This window comes from Primulina tabacum, chromosome 15 (genome assembly GCF_025594145.1).
Source record: "Primulina tabacum isolate GXHZ01 chromosome 15, ASM2559414v2, whole genome shotgun sequence".
Classification (NCBI taxonomy): Eukaryota; Viridiplantae; Streptophyta; class Magnoliopsida; order Lamiales; family Gesneriaceae; genus Primulina; species Primulina tabacum.
Window position 1 is genome coordinate 11507505 of NC_134564.1, and position 12261 is coordinate 11519765.

Sequence of the window (12261 nt, forward strand, 5' to 3'; positions counted from 1 at the left end):
CCATCTGAGTACCTGACGTACTACCTTGTTCTGGCACTTGACCTGCAGCTGGTTGTGGTATTCTTCTAGGCGGAATAATCTGATTATCAAACAGATTAGTACACAGTCTATACAATCTGTCTCAGCCCTCCTCTGATCATTTACCTCTGATCCAGAATCGGTTCTGATTCAGTCTTTACAAGTACATGCTATAAATCAATTCAGATAACAATACAACATGTAATAAGGAAAGCAATAAATCATGCTAGCACATCAAAAGCAAGGAAGAAGACTCGATCTACCCCGCTCATTCTATTCTATCTCAGTCTACAGAACCTACTGCTCTGATACCACCTGTTGTGGGGACCCGGGCTCTAACTCAGTTCTTTTCGGGATTAATCGGATCATTGTTAAAATATACGGGTCAAAATTTTGCTTTTAACATTAACTCACATGTTTATAACTTAAGCAAAAGATAGTTCTATATTTATTTCATTACAGCAAACATAATATACATGTCTTGTTTTGTCCATATTCTACAAACCAGTATTTAAGTACAATACATGTCAAAAGTACAACTACTAGTTCATCCGCTACGCCCGTGATCACCACGCTATGTCCATCTCTCATCTCTGTCGCGACCCTGATCCTGCCCCACCTGTTGTAATGCACACATACAGACATAACAACAGCCGGAAACTCCGGTGAGAACAAATCCCAATATAAAACATGTATGCATGCTGATACATAATCATAAATCATGAATGCAAGCAATAACAATGGGTTCCATAGTCTATGAAACCAATCTATATAAACATGCAATTCAAATCAAATCATGTCTTGACTCGACACAACTCTAACTATAGGGATCCCGGTGTGAATAAGACGTCACTGTCTGTCACCTACCCCCCCAATCGGGGTAACTGTACGTCTTATTCCTAGAATTCGGCCCCGTCTGTATCGAATGTCTACAATCGGATTGAATCTGATCCGAAGCATCGATACCACCGAACGTCTAGTTTAGCAAGTCTGCCAATGACTCTCCTATCTCAATGCTTGAATATAAATCTATAAACAAGACATAATCATAATCAAATATAAATAACAAATCTAGTATGTGATTTAGGGAAACTCCAACCAAGTCTGATTCGAGTCGTATCTCCCGAATTCACATGAATTATACCTTTCTTGTTGTTAGAATAATTCGAAGTCTCGAAGTAGGGATATCGAACCTGTCAATCCAAATCTGAAATGACAATGTTGAGATGCACAATATCAAATCACAACTCAAACTAATACTAGTACGGTTCAATATCAAATCTTGATACAATTCGACGGTCTAACGGCATAGTTTCTCGATACCGATCAATTCAAATCTCAACATATATATCCTCAACTCATAGTCAATACCATAACCATTTCAAACTCTGAAAATCTGCATAATCTCATGCACATATATGCTGGAATTTCATAACAATTGTATATGACATCCGATAATCGATCCGTTTACGATTCTACGACGTCTATGATCTCAAGAACATATAATCACAAACATATCTGAATTTCCTCCACATGTCAACTTCAAAACATGCGGAAAAGATATAGAAAGTATACCCTTTTGAAGCCCTTGTCAAGAGGAACAAGAATCTCAACTTGGATTAAAGTTTAGATGGCTAAATCTTGCACAAGCTCAATTCTAAAATGAAAGAAGCCTTTCACCTCTTTTTGGAATAACTCTCGGTTCTCTCCTCAGGAAAAAAAGGAGAATAACTCAGCCCAAGTGGATATATATATATATATGCCATGTGTCAACATAAGAATCAAGGGTGGCTTTCTCGCATAGGGCACCGCGGGTGCGCTTAAGCTTCGGCACCACTTTTCATTTTCCAACATTCGACGACCGCGGGTGCGGTGTCTTGTGTGGACCGCGGGTGCGGTCTTGCTTCGCATAAAATTTCCTACCCTACTGGCCATGCACCGCGGGTGCGGTGCTTCTTAACCGCGGGTGCGGTGTCACTTCTGTAAATAATCTCCAACTCTCTGTCCATCAACCGCAGGTGCGGTCTTGTTCGTAGCGCGGGTGTGGTCTAGACTTTATGCAACCCTTCATATCCTCATTCAGTGCCTCTCATTACATGTCATGCATACTCATATCTTCCGAATATCACATCAATGAAGACTAATAAATCTCAAGCCTTACACTTATTCCCATCATCGTACCTACCACGTAAGGCTTCTCTTCTTCCCCTACCAAATCCTCTACCTCTTCTGCTCCTACCCCAGTTCTCGTTTTGACTCTCCTCTTCTACTTCCAATTCATAATCATCCTCTTCTTCTTCGACTGTACCCAAACCTTTAGGCTTAGATTTATTTTCACTAGTGCTAACTTCAAGCCTATCCACAACCTCTCATATAAAGGATCCAACTCGGCCCTCATCATTCTACTAAAATGCCCAAATAACGCCTCAATTTGAACCTTAGACAACCCCTGGTTCGAACTCTCTCCTACTTTCCTCTCCATTTTAATTTCAGATTTTGTACCTGCAATAAAATGTTAGTAGAAATAAAAGATTTTCCTCACCAAAATTCTCACGATCACTCCAAAGAAATAACACTCGCACTCAAATATTTTTCACTCGAATTTGATAGTTCTCTCAAAGGTGTGCTCAATCTTTATATTTTCTTTTTATCAAACTAACAAGATTCAACTTGTGAACACTTGCAACTGTCTCACTTGGATTGCAAAAAAAAAACAAGAACGATAGAATAACACATAACAAATTTTATTTTATTTTTTCGAAAATTCTGGATTATCAAATAACAAAGGATGATAGAAATAACGCAGATCTTAAAATAGAACAAAAGATAACACAAAACTGAAACAGAACGAATTTTTGTTTTTGTTTTTGATAGATATGACAATAGAAACAAAAGTATAATACAGATCTGACGAATTTTTAAACAGATCTGAAAATGATAACTTACTTGAATCAAACAGAACCAGAAGCTATGATACCAAATGATACGAAACCTCGTACGAATGAAAAGCAAGCATGAATATCGAAATCGCACCCTCAGTTCAATAACAAACAAGGATCGATTATGTTGTCCCGATTTTTTTAAACAAGTAACGATTTGTGATATTCACCTCTAAGCGATTAAAACTTAGCAACAAATATCAACGATAAAACAATTGAATTTCAAACGAACTTTAAAAGAACTTGTTTTGACAATCCGTGCGAAGAACAATCGACAAATGCCACAAAGATGCAATCTTTGATAAGTTTGATTTTGATAAACACAAAGCACAAGCCTTGCAAATTGAGAGAAATCTCCAATAATTTGATATCAATCTTCAATGATTTCGTTCATCCCCCTTACAATACATTATATAAACAATAAAAATAAAAAAAGTTGTGTGAAAAGGCTTAAATAAGATAACTAGCAACTTTGACACGGAAGTGCGCCAAAAGAACGCGGGTGCGGTGCTTATTTGACCGCGGGTGCGGTGTAGCTTCGGCAACAGACCGCGGGTGCACTAATGATTTGACCGCGGGTGCGGTGCAGCTTCGGGAAATTTTCTTAAATTTGATTATCATGGACCGCGGGTGCGCTGGACCTTCGGCAATTGCACTTGAATAACATTCCAAAGACCTCCAATATTATTCCCATGATTCCCAACCTCTTCTAATTTAGTCATCCAATTTGTAGATCCTCCTTGGTAGTTCATCATGAGTTCTTGAAGTGCTTCTTTAAACTTCTTGCTACGTCCCCTCGTTATAGGTCCTTCGGGCAATACCAACGAATCCCATGTTTTCTTTGGTGCTTGATCAACCACGTTTGCATCAGTACGTCTTATTCCTAGACTTCGGTCCTGTTTGTATCGAATGTCTACAATCGGAGTAAATCTGCTCCTACGCGCCGATACCACCGAACATCTAGAAATTTGGCAAATCTGCCAATGACTCTCCTATCTTCAATGCTTGAATATAAATCTATAAACAAGGCATAAACATAACAAGATATAAACAACAATCTAGTATGTGATTTTGGGAAACTCAAATCAAGTCTAATTCGAGTTGTATCTTCCCGAATTCACATGAATTATACCTTTCGTTGCACAGTCTTTGTCGTAATCGAAGTCTCGATGCCAAATCTGTCAGTATCAACTCTGAAATGGTACATTTAAGATGTATTCTATCAATCTCGAACTCAAATCAACACATATACAAATCAATAATCAATCTCGATACAATTCGACGGCTTAACGGCATAAACTTGCAATACCGATCAACAATAATCAACTCTCAACCATGAATAGTCAATACCATATCATCACAATAACTCCTAATTCTCAAGAACACAATCTATCATACTGAAATCTGCATATACCCAACTCAAGACATGCTGAAATTCACAATATTCACATACTATATCATTTCTTCGATCCGATTGTGAATATACATTCACCATAAACATAATAACACATCATAACCATGATATCATAATTTCCCTAACATCTGAAATCTAAATCGTGCTGAAATCTAACAATACTTACATCTTTTGATAGCACTTGATGAGAGCAGCAAGAATCTATGCTTGGATTGAAATTTGGATAGATAAATCTTGCACAATTCAAATTCTAAGCTAGAATGCACTTGAAGGAATTGTCTGAAGCTTCTCCTCGGTTCTTTCTGTTGAGGAATGAAGAATGAAGGACAACTCATTAAATTGCATGGCAAGTGACGCATGGTTAAATTTTCATCAAACACGTCGCACCGCGGGTGCGCCACCTTTGCACACCGCGGGTGCGCTCAGCTCACGGCACCACAATCAGAAATTCAGAATAATCGACCGCGGGTGCGCTGCTTCTTGGATCGCAGGTGCGGTGACCTTACTGTACCAATATCCTACCCTACTGCCTCCCCACCGCAGGTGCGGTAGAACCAGAGGCGCGGGTGCGGTGTCCTCTCGAAATCAAACTCTTAACTTTCTGCCACCACACCGCGAGTGCGGTAAAAGATAGGGCGCGGGGGCGGTTCTCCTCAATGTCACACTTTCATAATTTCATTTTATCAACCTACAATTCTCGGGCATTACAAAAAGAGTCTGTAGTTGTGAGGCCCAATATTTAAAATAAGCCCAGCCCATTTCCCATTTTTATTATAATAACCCCAACCCATTTGAGAAATCAGAATCGCTCAATTCCAGAAAGCTTTTCCCCCAGCTTTGCAACTCGTCGCTCCTCTCTTGGTTCTGTTTCAGTCGCGTAGCGCCACCGATGGTCGGGGAATAGTGCAGCAGCTTAGCAAACTTTCTTCCTCCATTCTATTAGCTTCCTTCTTGCCTTCTATCGGAAGGTTGCATGCTCGATCGGTCCTGTTTTTCAGCACGGTGCGTGAGCTTCGATTCGGATTTAGGTAATCTTTTGGTTTCGAATTTTGGTTGTTCTTGGTGTATTTGTTTATAAAAGTGAAGAATTGAGCTTTTCCCTAATTTCCAGCTAGGTTTCCGGCGTGAACAGTATTTCCGGCAACTTGTTCCGGCGAGCCACCTTTGCGAAATTACCGTTGTCCATTCTAGCCTCGAGTATTGAGGTATTAAGCTTGAATTCCAGATTTTGAAAGGTTATATAGGCTGCCCGGATTTCGAATTTTAACCGAGACGATTTATTTTGGTTTAGTCGTTTGGTATGCATTGTATTGAAGTGCATAGCGAATTTATATTGTAGGTTTTATTGTTGGGTGAGTTCAGTCGATAATCCTTAAGAATTTGCCGTGGTATTGTAAGTTGCAATTGAGGTACGTTCAAACCTATATCATTATGACGCTTATATTGGCGTGTAAGAATATTCGGTGAATGTTGTTTGCTATTATGTGCATTGAATGTTTATTTTGTTGCATTCATGCATAAATTGTATTGGCATAACATATTGAGCCTTGACTCCTTTTACGGCTATTTATGTTGATTCTGTTGAGATTTATTGAGTCATCAGAGGGACGAGTGGGTTAGGATTAGCCACATTCCCAGATGACAGCTAGGGACGAGCGACTTAGCTACTCGCATTCCCGATGCTACGTGCATGGACGAGCGGCGATTTGATGCTGCATTCCTGGCACGGGTGGCCACTGTTACTGTTGATGATGCTATTCGTTTGGACTACATTTGGTATCCGTTATTCCATTGTTACCATTTATGCATCGCATAGCATTGCATTTACTTGATATTATTACATGTCCTTTATTTACGTCATGATTTTACTGGTTTGTCATACTGGGGTCCGACCCCTGTTTTCTTTTGATGTTGTGGTTGTTTTTGATGACATAGCAGGTCATTCCAGGGGTTTTGACGCGTCTTGTGGAGCGTCAGCGAGTGGTACCCAGTAGTCAGTCGGTTGGTGTCAGAGTTCCTAGATATTTATATATATATTATGCTGGTTTGATACCTTTGCCAGGGAGATGCCCTGGGTAGCTGTATGGTTATGTTTTAATGTTGTTTGGATTTTATTTGTGGTATGTCGTGTCTAGTCCTGGCCAGTGCGGCTGTAGGATGTTGGTGTGGTTGATTGTGAAACTGATGTTATTTTAGAGCGTATATTGTTATTGTTGTGTTTCGAAATTTTTGGGATGTCCTACTTACGGGGAGGTCATGCCGAAATTTCTGTAGGCCCTAATGAACGTTTTAAACTCGTTTTCGCTGTTTACACCATTTAATCCTTGTTTTGTGGTAATTAAATATCAATTAAGAGCACGGGCCCTGACAATTTGGTATCAGAGCGTAACTGGGATACGCTCGAATTAGAGTCTAGGACACTCGAGTTTAGGCACAAATAAAATGATTGTGCATGTGTTCGATTATTTGCTCTTACTTGTTTCTATGTTTTGACTTAATTGTATCAGCATGACTAGAGCGTATAGTTGATTAAGTTGTCATTTAATTTAGAATTTCCTATTAGTTTAAGTTTATGCTCTTGTAATCAACCGATTATTTTGTTTCTGCCTGTGGATTAAATACTTGTGTCTTGTAGATGGCACCTGGTCGTAAGGGCAGAAAAGGAAAGGAAGTTGTTCAGGAATCTGAAGCTCCTAATGTTAGAGGACTTAACGAGACTGATTGGGGAAGACGAGGTCGTCGTCCTTGTGGTGTAGCACGAAATGCTAACGTTGAGCATGAAGTGGATCAGTTGACTAGAGGAATGGGTGAAATGGAACTAGTGATATCCCGATTTCAGAACATGCGTCCTCCTCGATTCTTTGGGAATGAAGATGGTGAGAATGCTATAGCATGGTTAAAAAGTATGAAGCGTTTGTTCAATATGTTGGAGTACACTCCTGACTTGCAGCTTAAGTTGGCTATTTGTCAATTAAAAGACCGAGCCCAGTTATGGTGGGAAACTACTGAGGAAGCTTTGAAAGAATCAGGTTAAAGAGTTACTTGGGATGTATTTTGCGCTCAGTTTGCTCGAGAGTATTCACCGCCTTCGTACTATTCGGCCAAGGAAGCTGAATTCAATAGATTGACTCAAGGTAATATGACTGTAGTGCAGTATGCCTCTAAATTTTCAGCGCTTCTTGCCTATGTTCCTCATGTTGCTAGCTATGATCGGAACAAGCTATCGCATTTTATGCAAGGATTGAATTGAACCATTTGTACTTAAGTAGTCGCTGGAGCACCTGTTAATTATGCCGATGCCGTTGAGAAAGCCAAGAATGTGGAGGCGAGTTTACTTTTGGCAGAACCACAGTCAGTTCAACCAGGTTTTCCTCAGAGTTTCAGAGGTAATGTGTCGATGCCAGTGGGCGCACCATTATACCATCCTTTACTGCCGTACCAGCCTACGCAGTCTTATCAACAACCAAAGCATCAAAATTTTAAAGCCAAAGGAAAACAGTTCAAGAAACAGACTCGTAGTAGTTCTTCTAGTTCTGGCAGTCAGCGTGGAAGTTCAGTTGGGTCCCCAGGTGGAGTATTTTGTGATCGTTGTGGTGGTAAACATTTCAGCACTCAGTGTACGGGAGTTCACGGATCTTGTAATATTTGTGGGCAAGTTGGACATTATGCTAGAGTATGTCCGAATGCAGTGAGACAACAATTTCAGCAACCTCAGTTTGGTCAGGATTTTAGAGGACAAGCAACTAGGCCTTTTGTTCCGACTCAGTCTTTTCAGCAGTCTAGCTATCCTCAGCCTAGAGGTTCTGCACAGCAGCGTTTCCCAGGGCCACAGCAGGCTCGAGTTCATGCTTTAACCCAGGATCAAGTTCAAGATGCACCAGGTGGAGTTATCGCAGGTATCTGTCTTATTTTTGATCATCCCGCTCGTATACTGATAGACACAGGAGCATCTCATTCATTTGTATCTGTTGTATTTGTTGATGAGCATGAGATTGCTGCTATTCCGTTGATAGATACTGTGTCAGTCTCTACACCTGCTGGTGTATGTTTGATGTCTCATGAGATAATTCTGAATTGTGTTATTAGATTCGATGATAATATTATGATAACTAATCTCATCAAGCTGGATATGTCTGACTTCGACTGTATTCTGGGAATGGATACTCTGTCTAATTATCGAGCTACCGTCGATTGTTTCCATGGAGTTGTCAGATTCAGACCGTATTATGGCAGTAAATGGAATTTTTACGGTAGTGATTCGCAATCACGTATTCCATTAGTGTCAGCAATGGAGATGTTTAGAATCTTGTCGACAAGAAATGAAGGATTCATGATCTATGCAGTTGATGCGACAGAGGGAAAAAGATTTGAAGTTTCTGATATTCCTATTGTCAAGGAATTCCCTGATGTATTTCCCGATGAAATTCCTGGATTTTCACCCCAGAGGGAAATTTATTTTAGCATTGAAGTTGGTGTCCGGGACAAATCCTATTTCGAGGGCACCATACCGTTTGGCTCCAGCGGAATTGAAAGAGCTCAAAGAACAATCACGACTTACTAGAAAAAGGCTATATTAGACCAAGTATGTCACCTTGGGGAGCTCCGGTATTGTTTGTCAAGAAGAAAGACGGAACGATGAGAATGTGCATTGATTACAGGCAGTTGAACAAAGATACTGTGAAGAATAAGTATCCTCTGCCGCGTATCGATGACTTGTTTGATCAGTTGCAAGGTACATCAGTGTATTCAAAGATCGATCTCTGTTCTGGCTACCATCAGCTTAGAGTTCGAGAGAAAGATGTTCCGATGACAGCATTTCGAACACGTTATGGGCATTATGAATTTCTAGTTATGCCTTTTGGATTGACTAATGCTCCTGCGGTTTTTTATGGATTTGATGAATCGTGTTTTTCGAGAATTTTTAGACAGATTTGTTATTGTCTTCATAGATGACATTCTGATTTATTCAAAAAAAAAGAAGGAGCATCGAGAACATTTAAGGTTGGTCCTCCAGACACTCAGAGCAGCGCAATTGTATGCAAAATTTTCTAAATGTGAATTCTGGCTGGACAGAGTTGTATTTCTGGGTCATGTTATATCAGCTCAAGGAGTATCATTGGAACCTAGTAAAGTGGAAGCTGTTATCAATTGGCCAACACAGACGAATATATCCGATATTCGCAGTTTCTTGGGATTGGCAGGATACTATAGGCGTTTCATTGAAGGATTTTCTATTATAGCAAGGCCTATGACTCAATTAACGCAAAAAGATCGACGTTTTGTGTGGACTGATGAATGTGAGTCAAGTTTTCAGACTTTGAAGGAAAAGTTGACAACAGCTCCAGTGCTAGCTTTGCCATCAGGCTCAGGTGGATATGTTATTTGTTCAGATGCATCTCTAAATGGACTTGGATGTGTTCTAATGCAAAATGGGCGAGTGATTGCATATGCTTCTCGTCAGTTGAAGCCGCATGAAACCCGATATCCACAGTTCATGACTTAGAGTTGGCTGCCATTGTGTTTGCATTGAAGTTATGGCATCATTATCTGTACGCTGAGCAGTTTGTGATTTATTCGGATCACAAGAGCCTTAAATATCCTTTCTCACAGCCTGACTTGAACATGAGACAACGTCGATGGATGGAGTTACTTAAAGACTTTGATTGTGAGATTCAGTATCAACCAGGGCGAATGAATCTTGTTGCAGATGCTCTCAGCAGGAAAGTTCATAATGCTATGCTGACATCTTTGACTATCTCTAAAGTTCACGAGCACTTGGGAACTTCAGGATGGACTTATCAGATCAGTGGAGACTACTTCATAGTGTCATCTATTCAAGTTGAGCCACAGATTTTGTCCAGAATCAAAGCAGCACATAAGACCGATCTGCATATTCATAGATTGAAAGAATTGTCTCGAACAGGTCAGACAGAAAAGTTTAGTGTTGCTTCAGATGGCAGTTTGCGCTTTAATGGTAGACTTGTGGTTCCTAATTTGATAGATCTGAAAGAAGCCATACTAAGGGAAGCACATTGTAGTCGACACAGTATTCACCCAGGAATTCGAAAGATGTATCATACCTTGAGAGCTCATTATTGGTGGGAAGGTATGAAGAAAGATATTTCTCATTTTGTGGCTAAATGCTTAACGTGTCAACAAGTTAAAGCCGAGAGAATGAGACCTGGTGGAATGTTACATAGTCTTGAAGTACCGCAGTGGAACTGGGAGCACATTGCTATGGATTTTGTGACTCATTTACCTCGTTCTAACCGGGGTTGTGATGCGATTTGGGTGATTGTCGATAGATTGTCTAAATCAGCTCATTTTATTCCCTATGATCGTACTTGTACTTACATGAAAATGGCGAAGCTGTACATTGATCATATAGTGAGATTGCATGGTGTGCCAGTAACCATAGTATCTGATCGTGATCCAAGATATGCTTCGAAGTTTTGGGGGAGTTTGCAATCAGCTTTGGGTTCAAAGTTGACTATGAGCACCGCCTATCACCCGCAGACATATGGTCAGTCAGAAAGAACCATCCAAACTCTAGAGGATATGTTACGAGCAGTAGTGATGGATTTCAAAGGTGGTTGGCAAGAATCATTGTCTTTGGTTGAATTCTCTTACAATAATAGTTTTCAGGCAACAATCGGTATGGCACCATTTGAAGCTTTGTATGGAAGAAAGTGCAGATCGCCGATATGTTGGGAAGATGTAGGAGAAAGACAGATGTCAAGACCAGAATTTATTCAAGAGATGAAAGATAGAGTTGAATTGATCAGGAAAAGGATGAAAGCAGCCCAAGATCGTCAAGCCAGTTATGCTAATAAAAGGCGTAGACCTTTAGAGTTCCAAGTGGGCGATTATGTTTTCTTGAAAGTATCACCATTCCGGGGTACCATGAGATTCGGACATAAAGGGAAGTTAGCTCCGCGTTATATTGGTCCGTATATGATTGTTGAAAGGATTGGCACATTGGCGTATCGTTTAGATTTGCCGCAGAGTTTGTCTTTGATACATAATGTGTTTCATGTATCTATGTTGCGGAAGTATGAGCCAGATCCGTCTCATATCTTGAATGTCGAGGATGTGGAGTTGGACAGTTCCCTTAGCTATGTTGAACATCCAGTGCAAATTTTGGACCGTAAGGAAAGACAGCTCAGGAGCAAGACGATTCCATTGGTTTTGGTACAATGGAGTAGACATGGAAGAGAAGAATCTACATGGGAATTAGAGGCAAAGATGCGACAAGAATGGCCTCATTTGTTTGAGAATGTAATGAATTACGCGATGTATTCTGAATTTCCTATGTATTATCAGATGTAATGTTGTGGATATCAGTGTTGTGTTTGTTAGATTTCGAGGACGAAATCTTTAATTAGTAGGGGAGAATGTGAGGCCCAATACTTAAAATAAGCCCAGCCCATTTCCAATTTTTATTATAATAACCCCAACCCATTTGAGAAATCAGAATCGCTCAATTCCAGAAAGCTTTTCCCCCAGCTTTGCAACTCGTCGCTCCTCTCTTGGTTCTGTTTCAGTCGCGTAGCGCCACCGATGGTCGGAGAATAGTGCAGCAGCTTAGCAAACTTTCTTCCTCCAATCTATTAGCTTCCTTCTTGCCTTGTATCGGAAGGTTGCATGCTCGATCGGTCCTGTTTTAGCACGGTGCGTGAGCTTCGATTCGGATTTAGGTAATCTTTTGGCTTCAAATTTTGGTTGTTCTTGGTGTATTAGTTTATAAAAGTGAAGAATTGAGCTTTTCCCCTAATTTCCAGCTAGGTTTCCGGCGTGAACAGTATTTCCGGCAACTTGTTCCGGCGAGCCACCTTTTCGAAATTACCGTTGTGCATTCTAGCCTAGAGTATTGAGGTATTAAGCTTGAAT

The 12261-nt window shown here is 40.3% G+C and overlaps 1 protein-coding gene across 1 annotated transcript; it reads left to right on the plus strand.

The window, feature by feature from the left end:
• Positions 1-10011: 10011 nt before the first annotated feature.
• On the plus strand, positions 10012-11700 carry LOC142525873 (uncharacterized). Its single transcript, XM_075630159.1, has 2 exons — positions 10012-10562; positions 11067-11700. The coding sequence occupies exons 1-2, from the start codon at positions 10012-10014 to the stop codon at positions 11698-11700; spliced, it is 1185 nt and encodes a 394-aa protein (XP_075486274.1).
• The last annotated feature ends 561 nt before the right edge of the window (positions 11701-12261 follow it).

What these genes read in the sequence shown, in the direction of transcription:
- LOC142525873 (XM_075630159.1), top strand. Translation starts at nt 10,012, where the DNA reads ATGGAGTTACTTAAAGACTTTGATTGTGAGATTCAGTATCAACCAGGG. An exon ending in AGAATGAGACCTGGTGGAAT is followed by an intron (nt 10,563 to 11,066) that starts GTTACATAGTCT and finishes AAGAAAGTGCAG; the next exon opens with ATCGCCGATATGTTGGGAAG.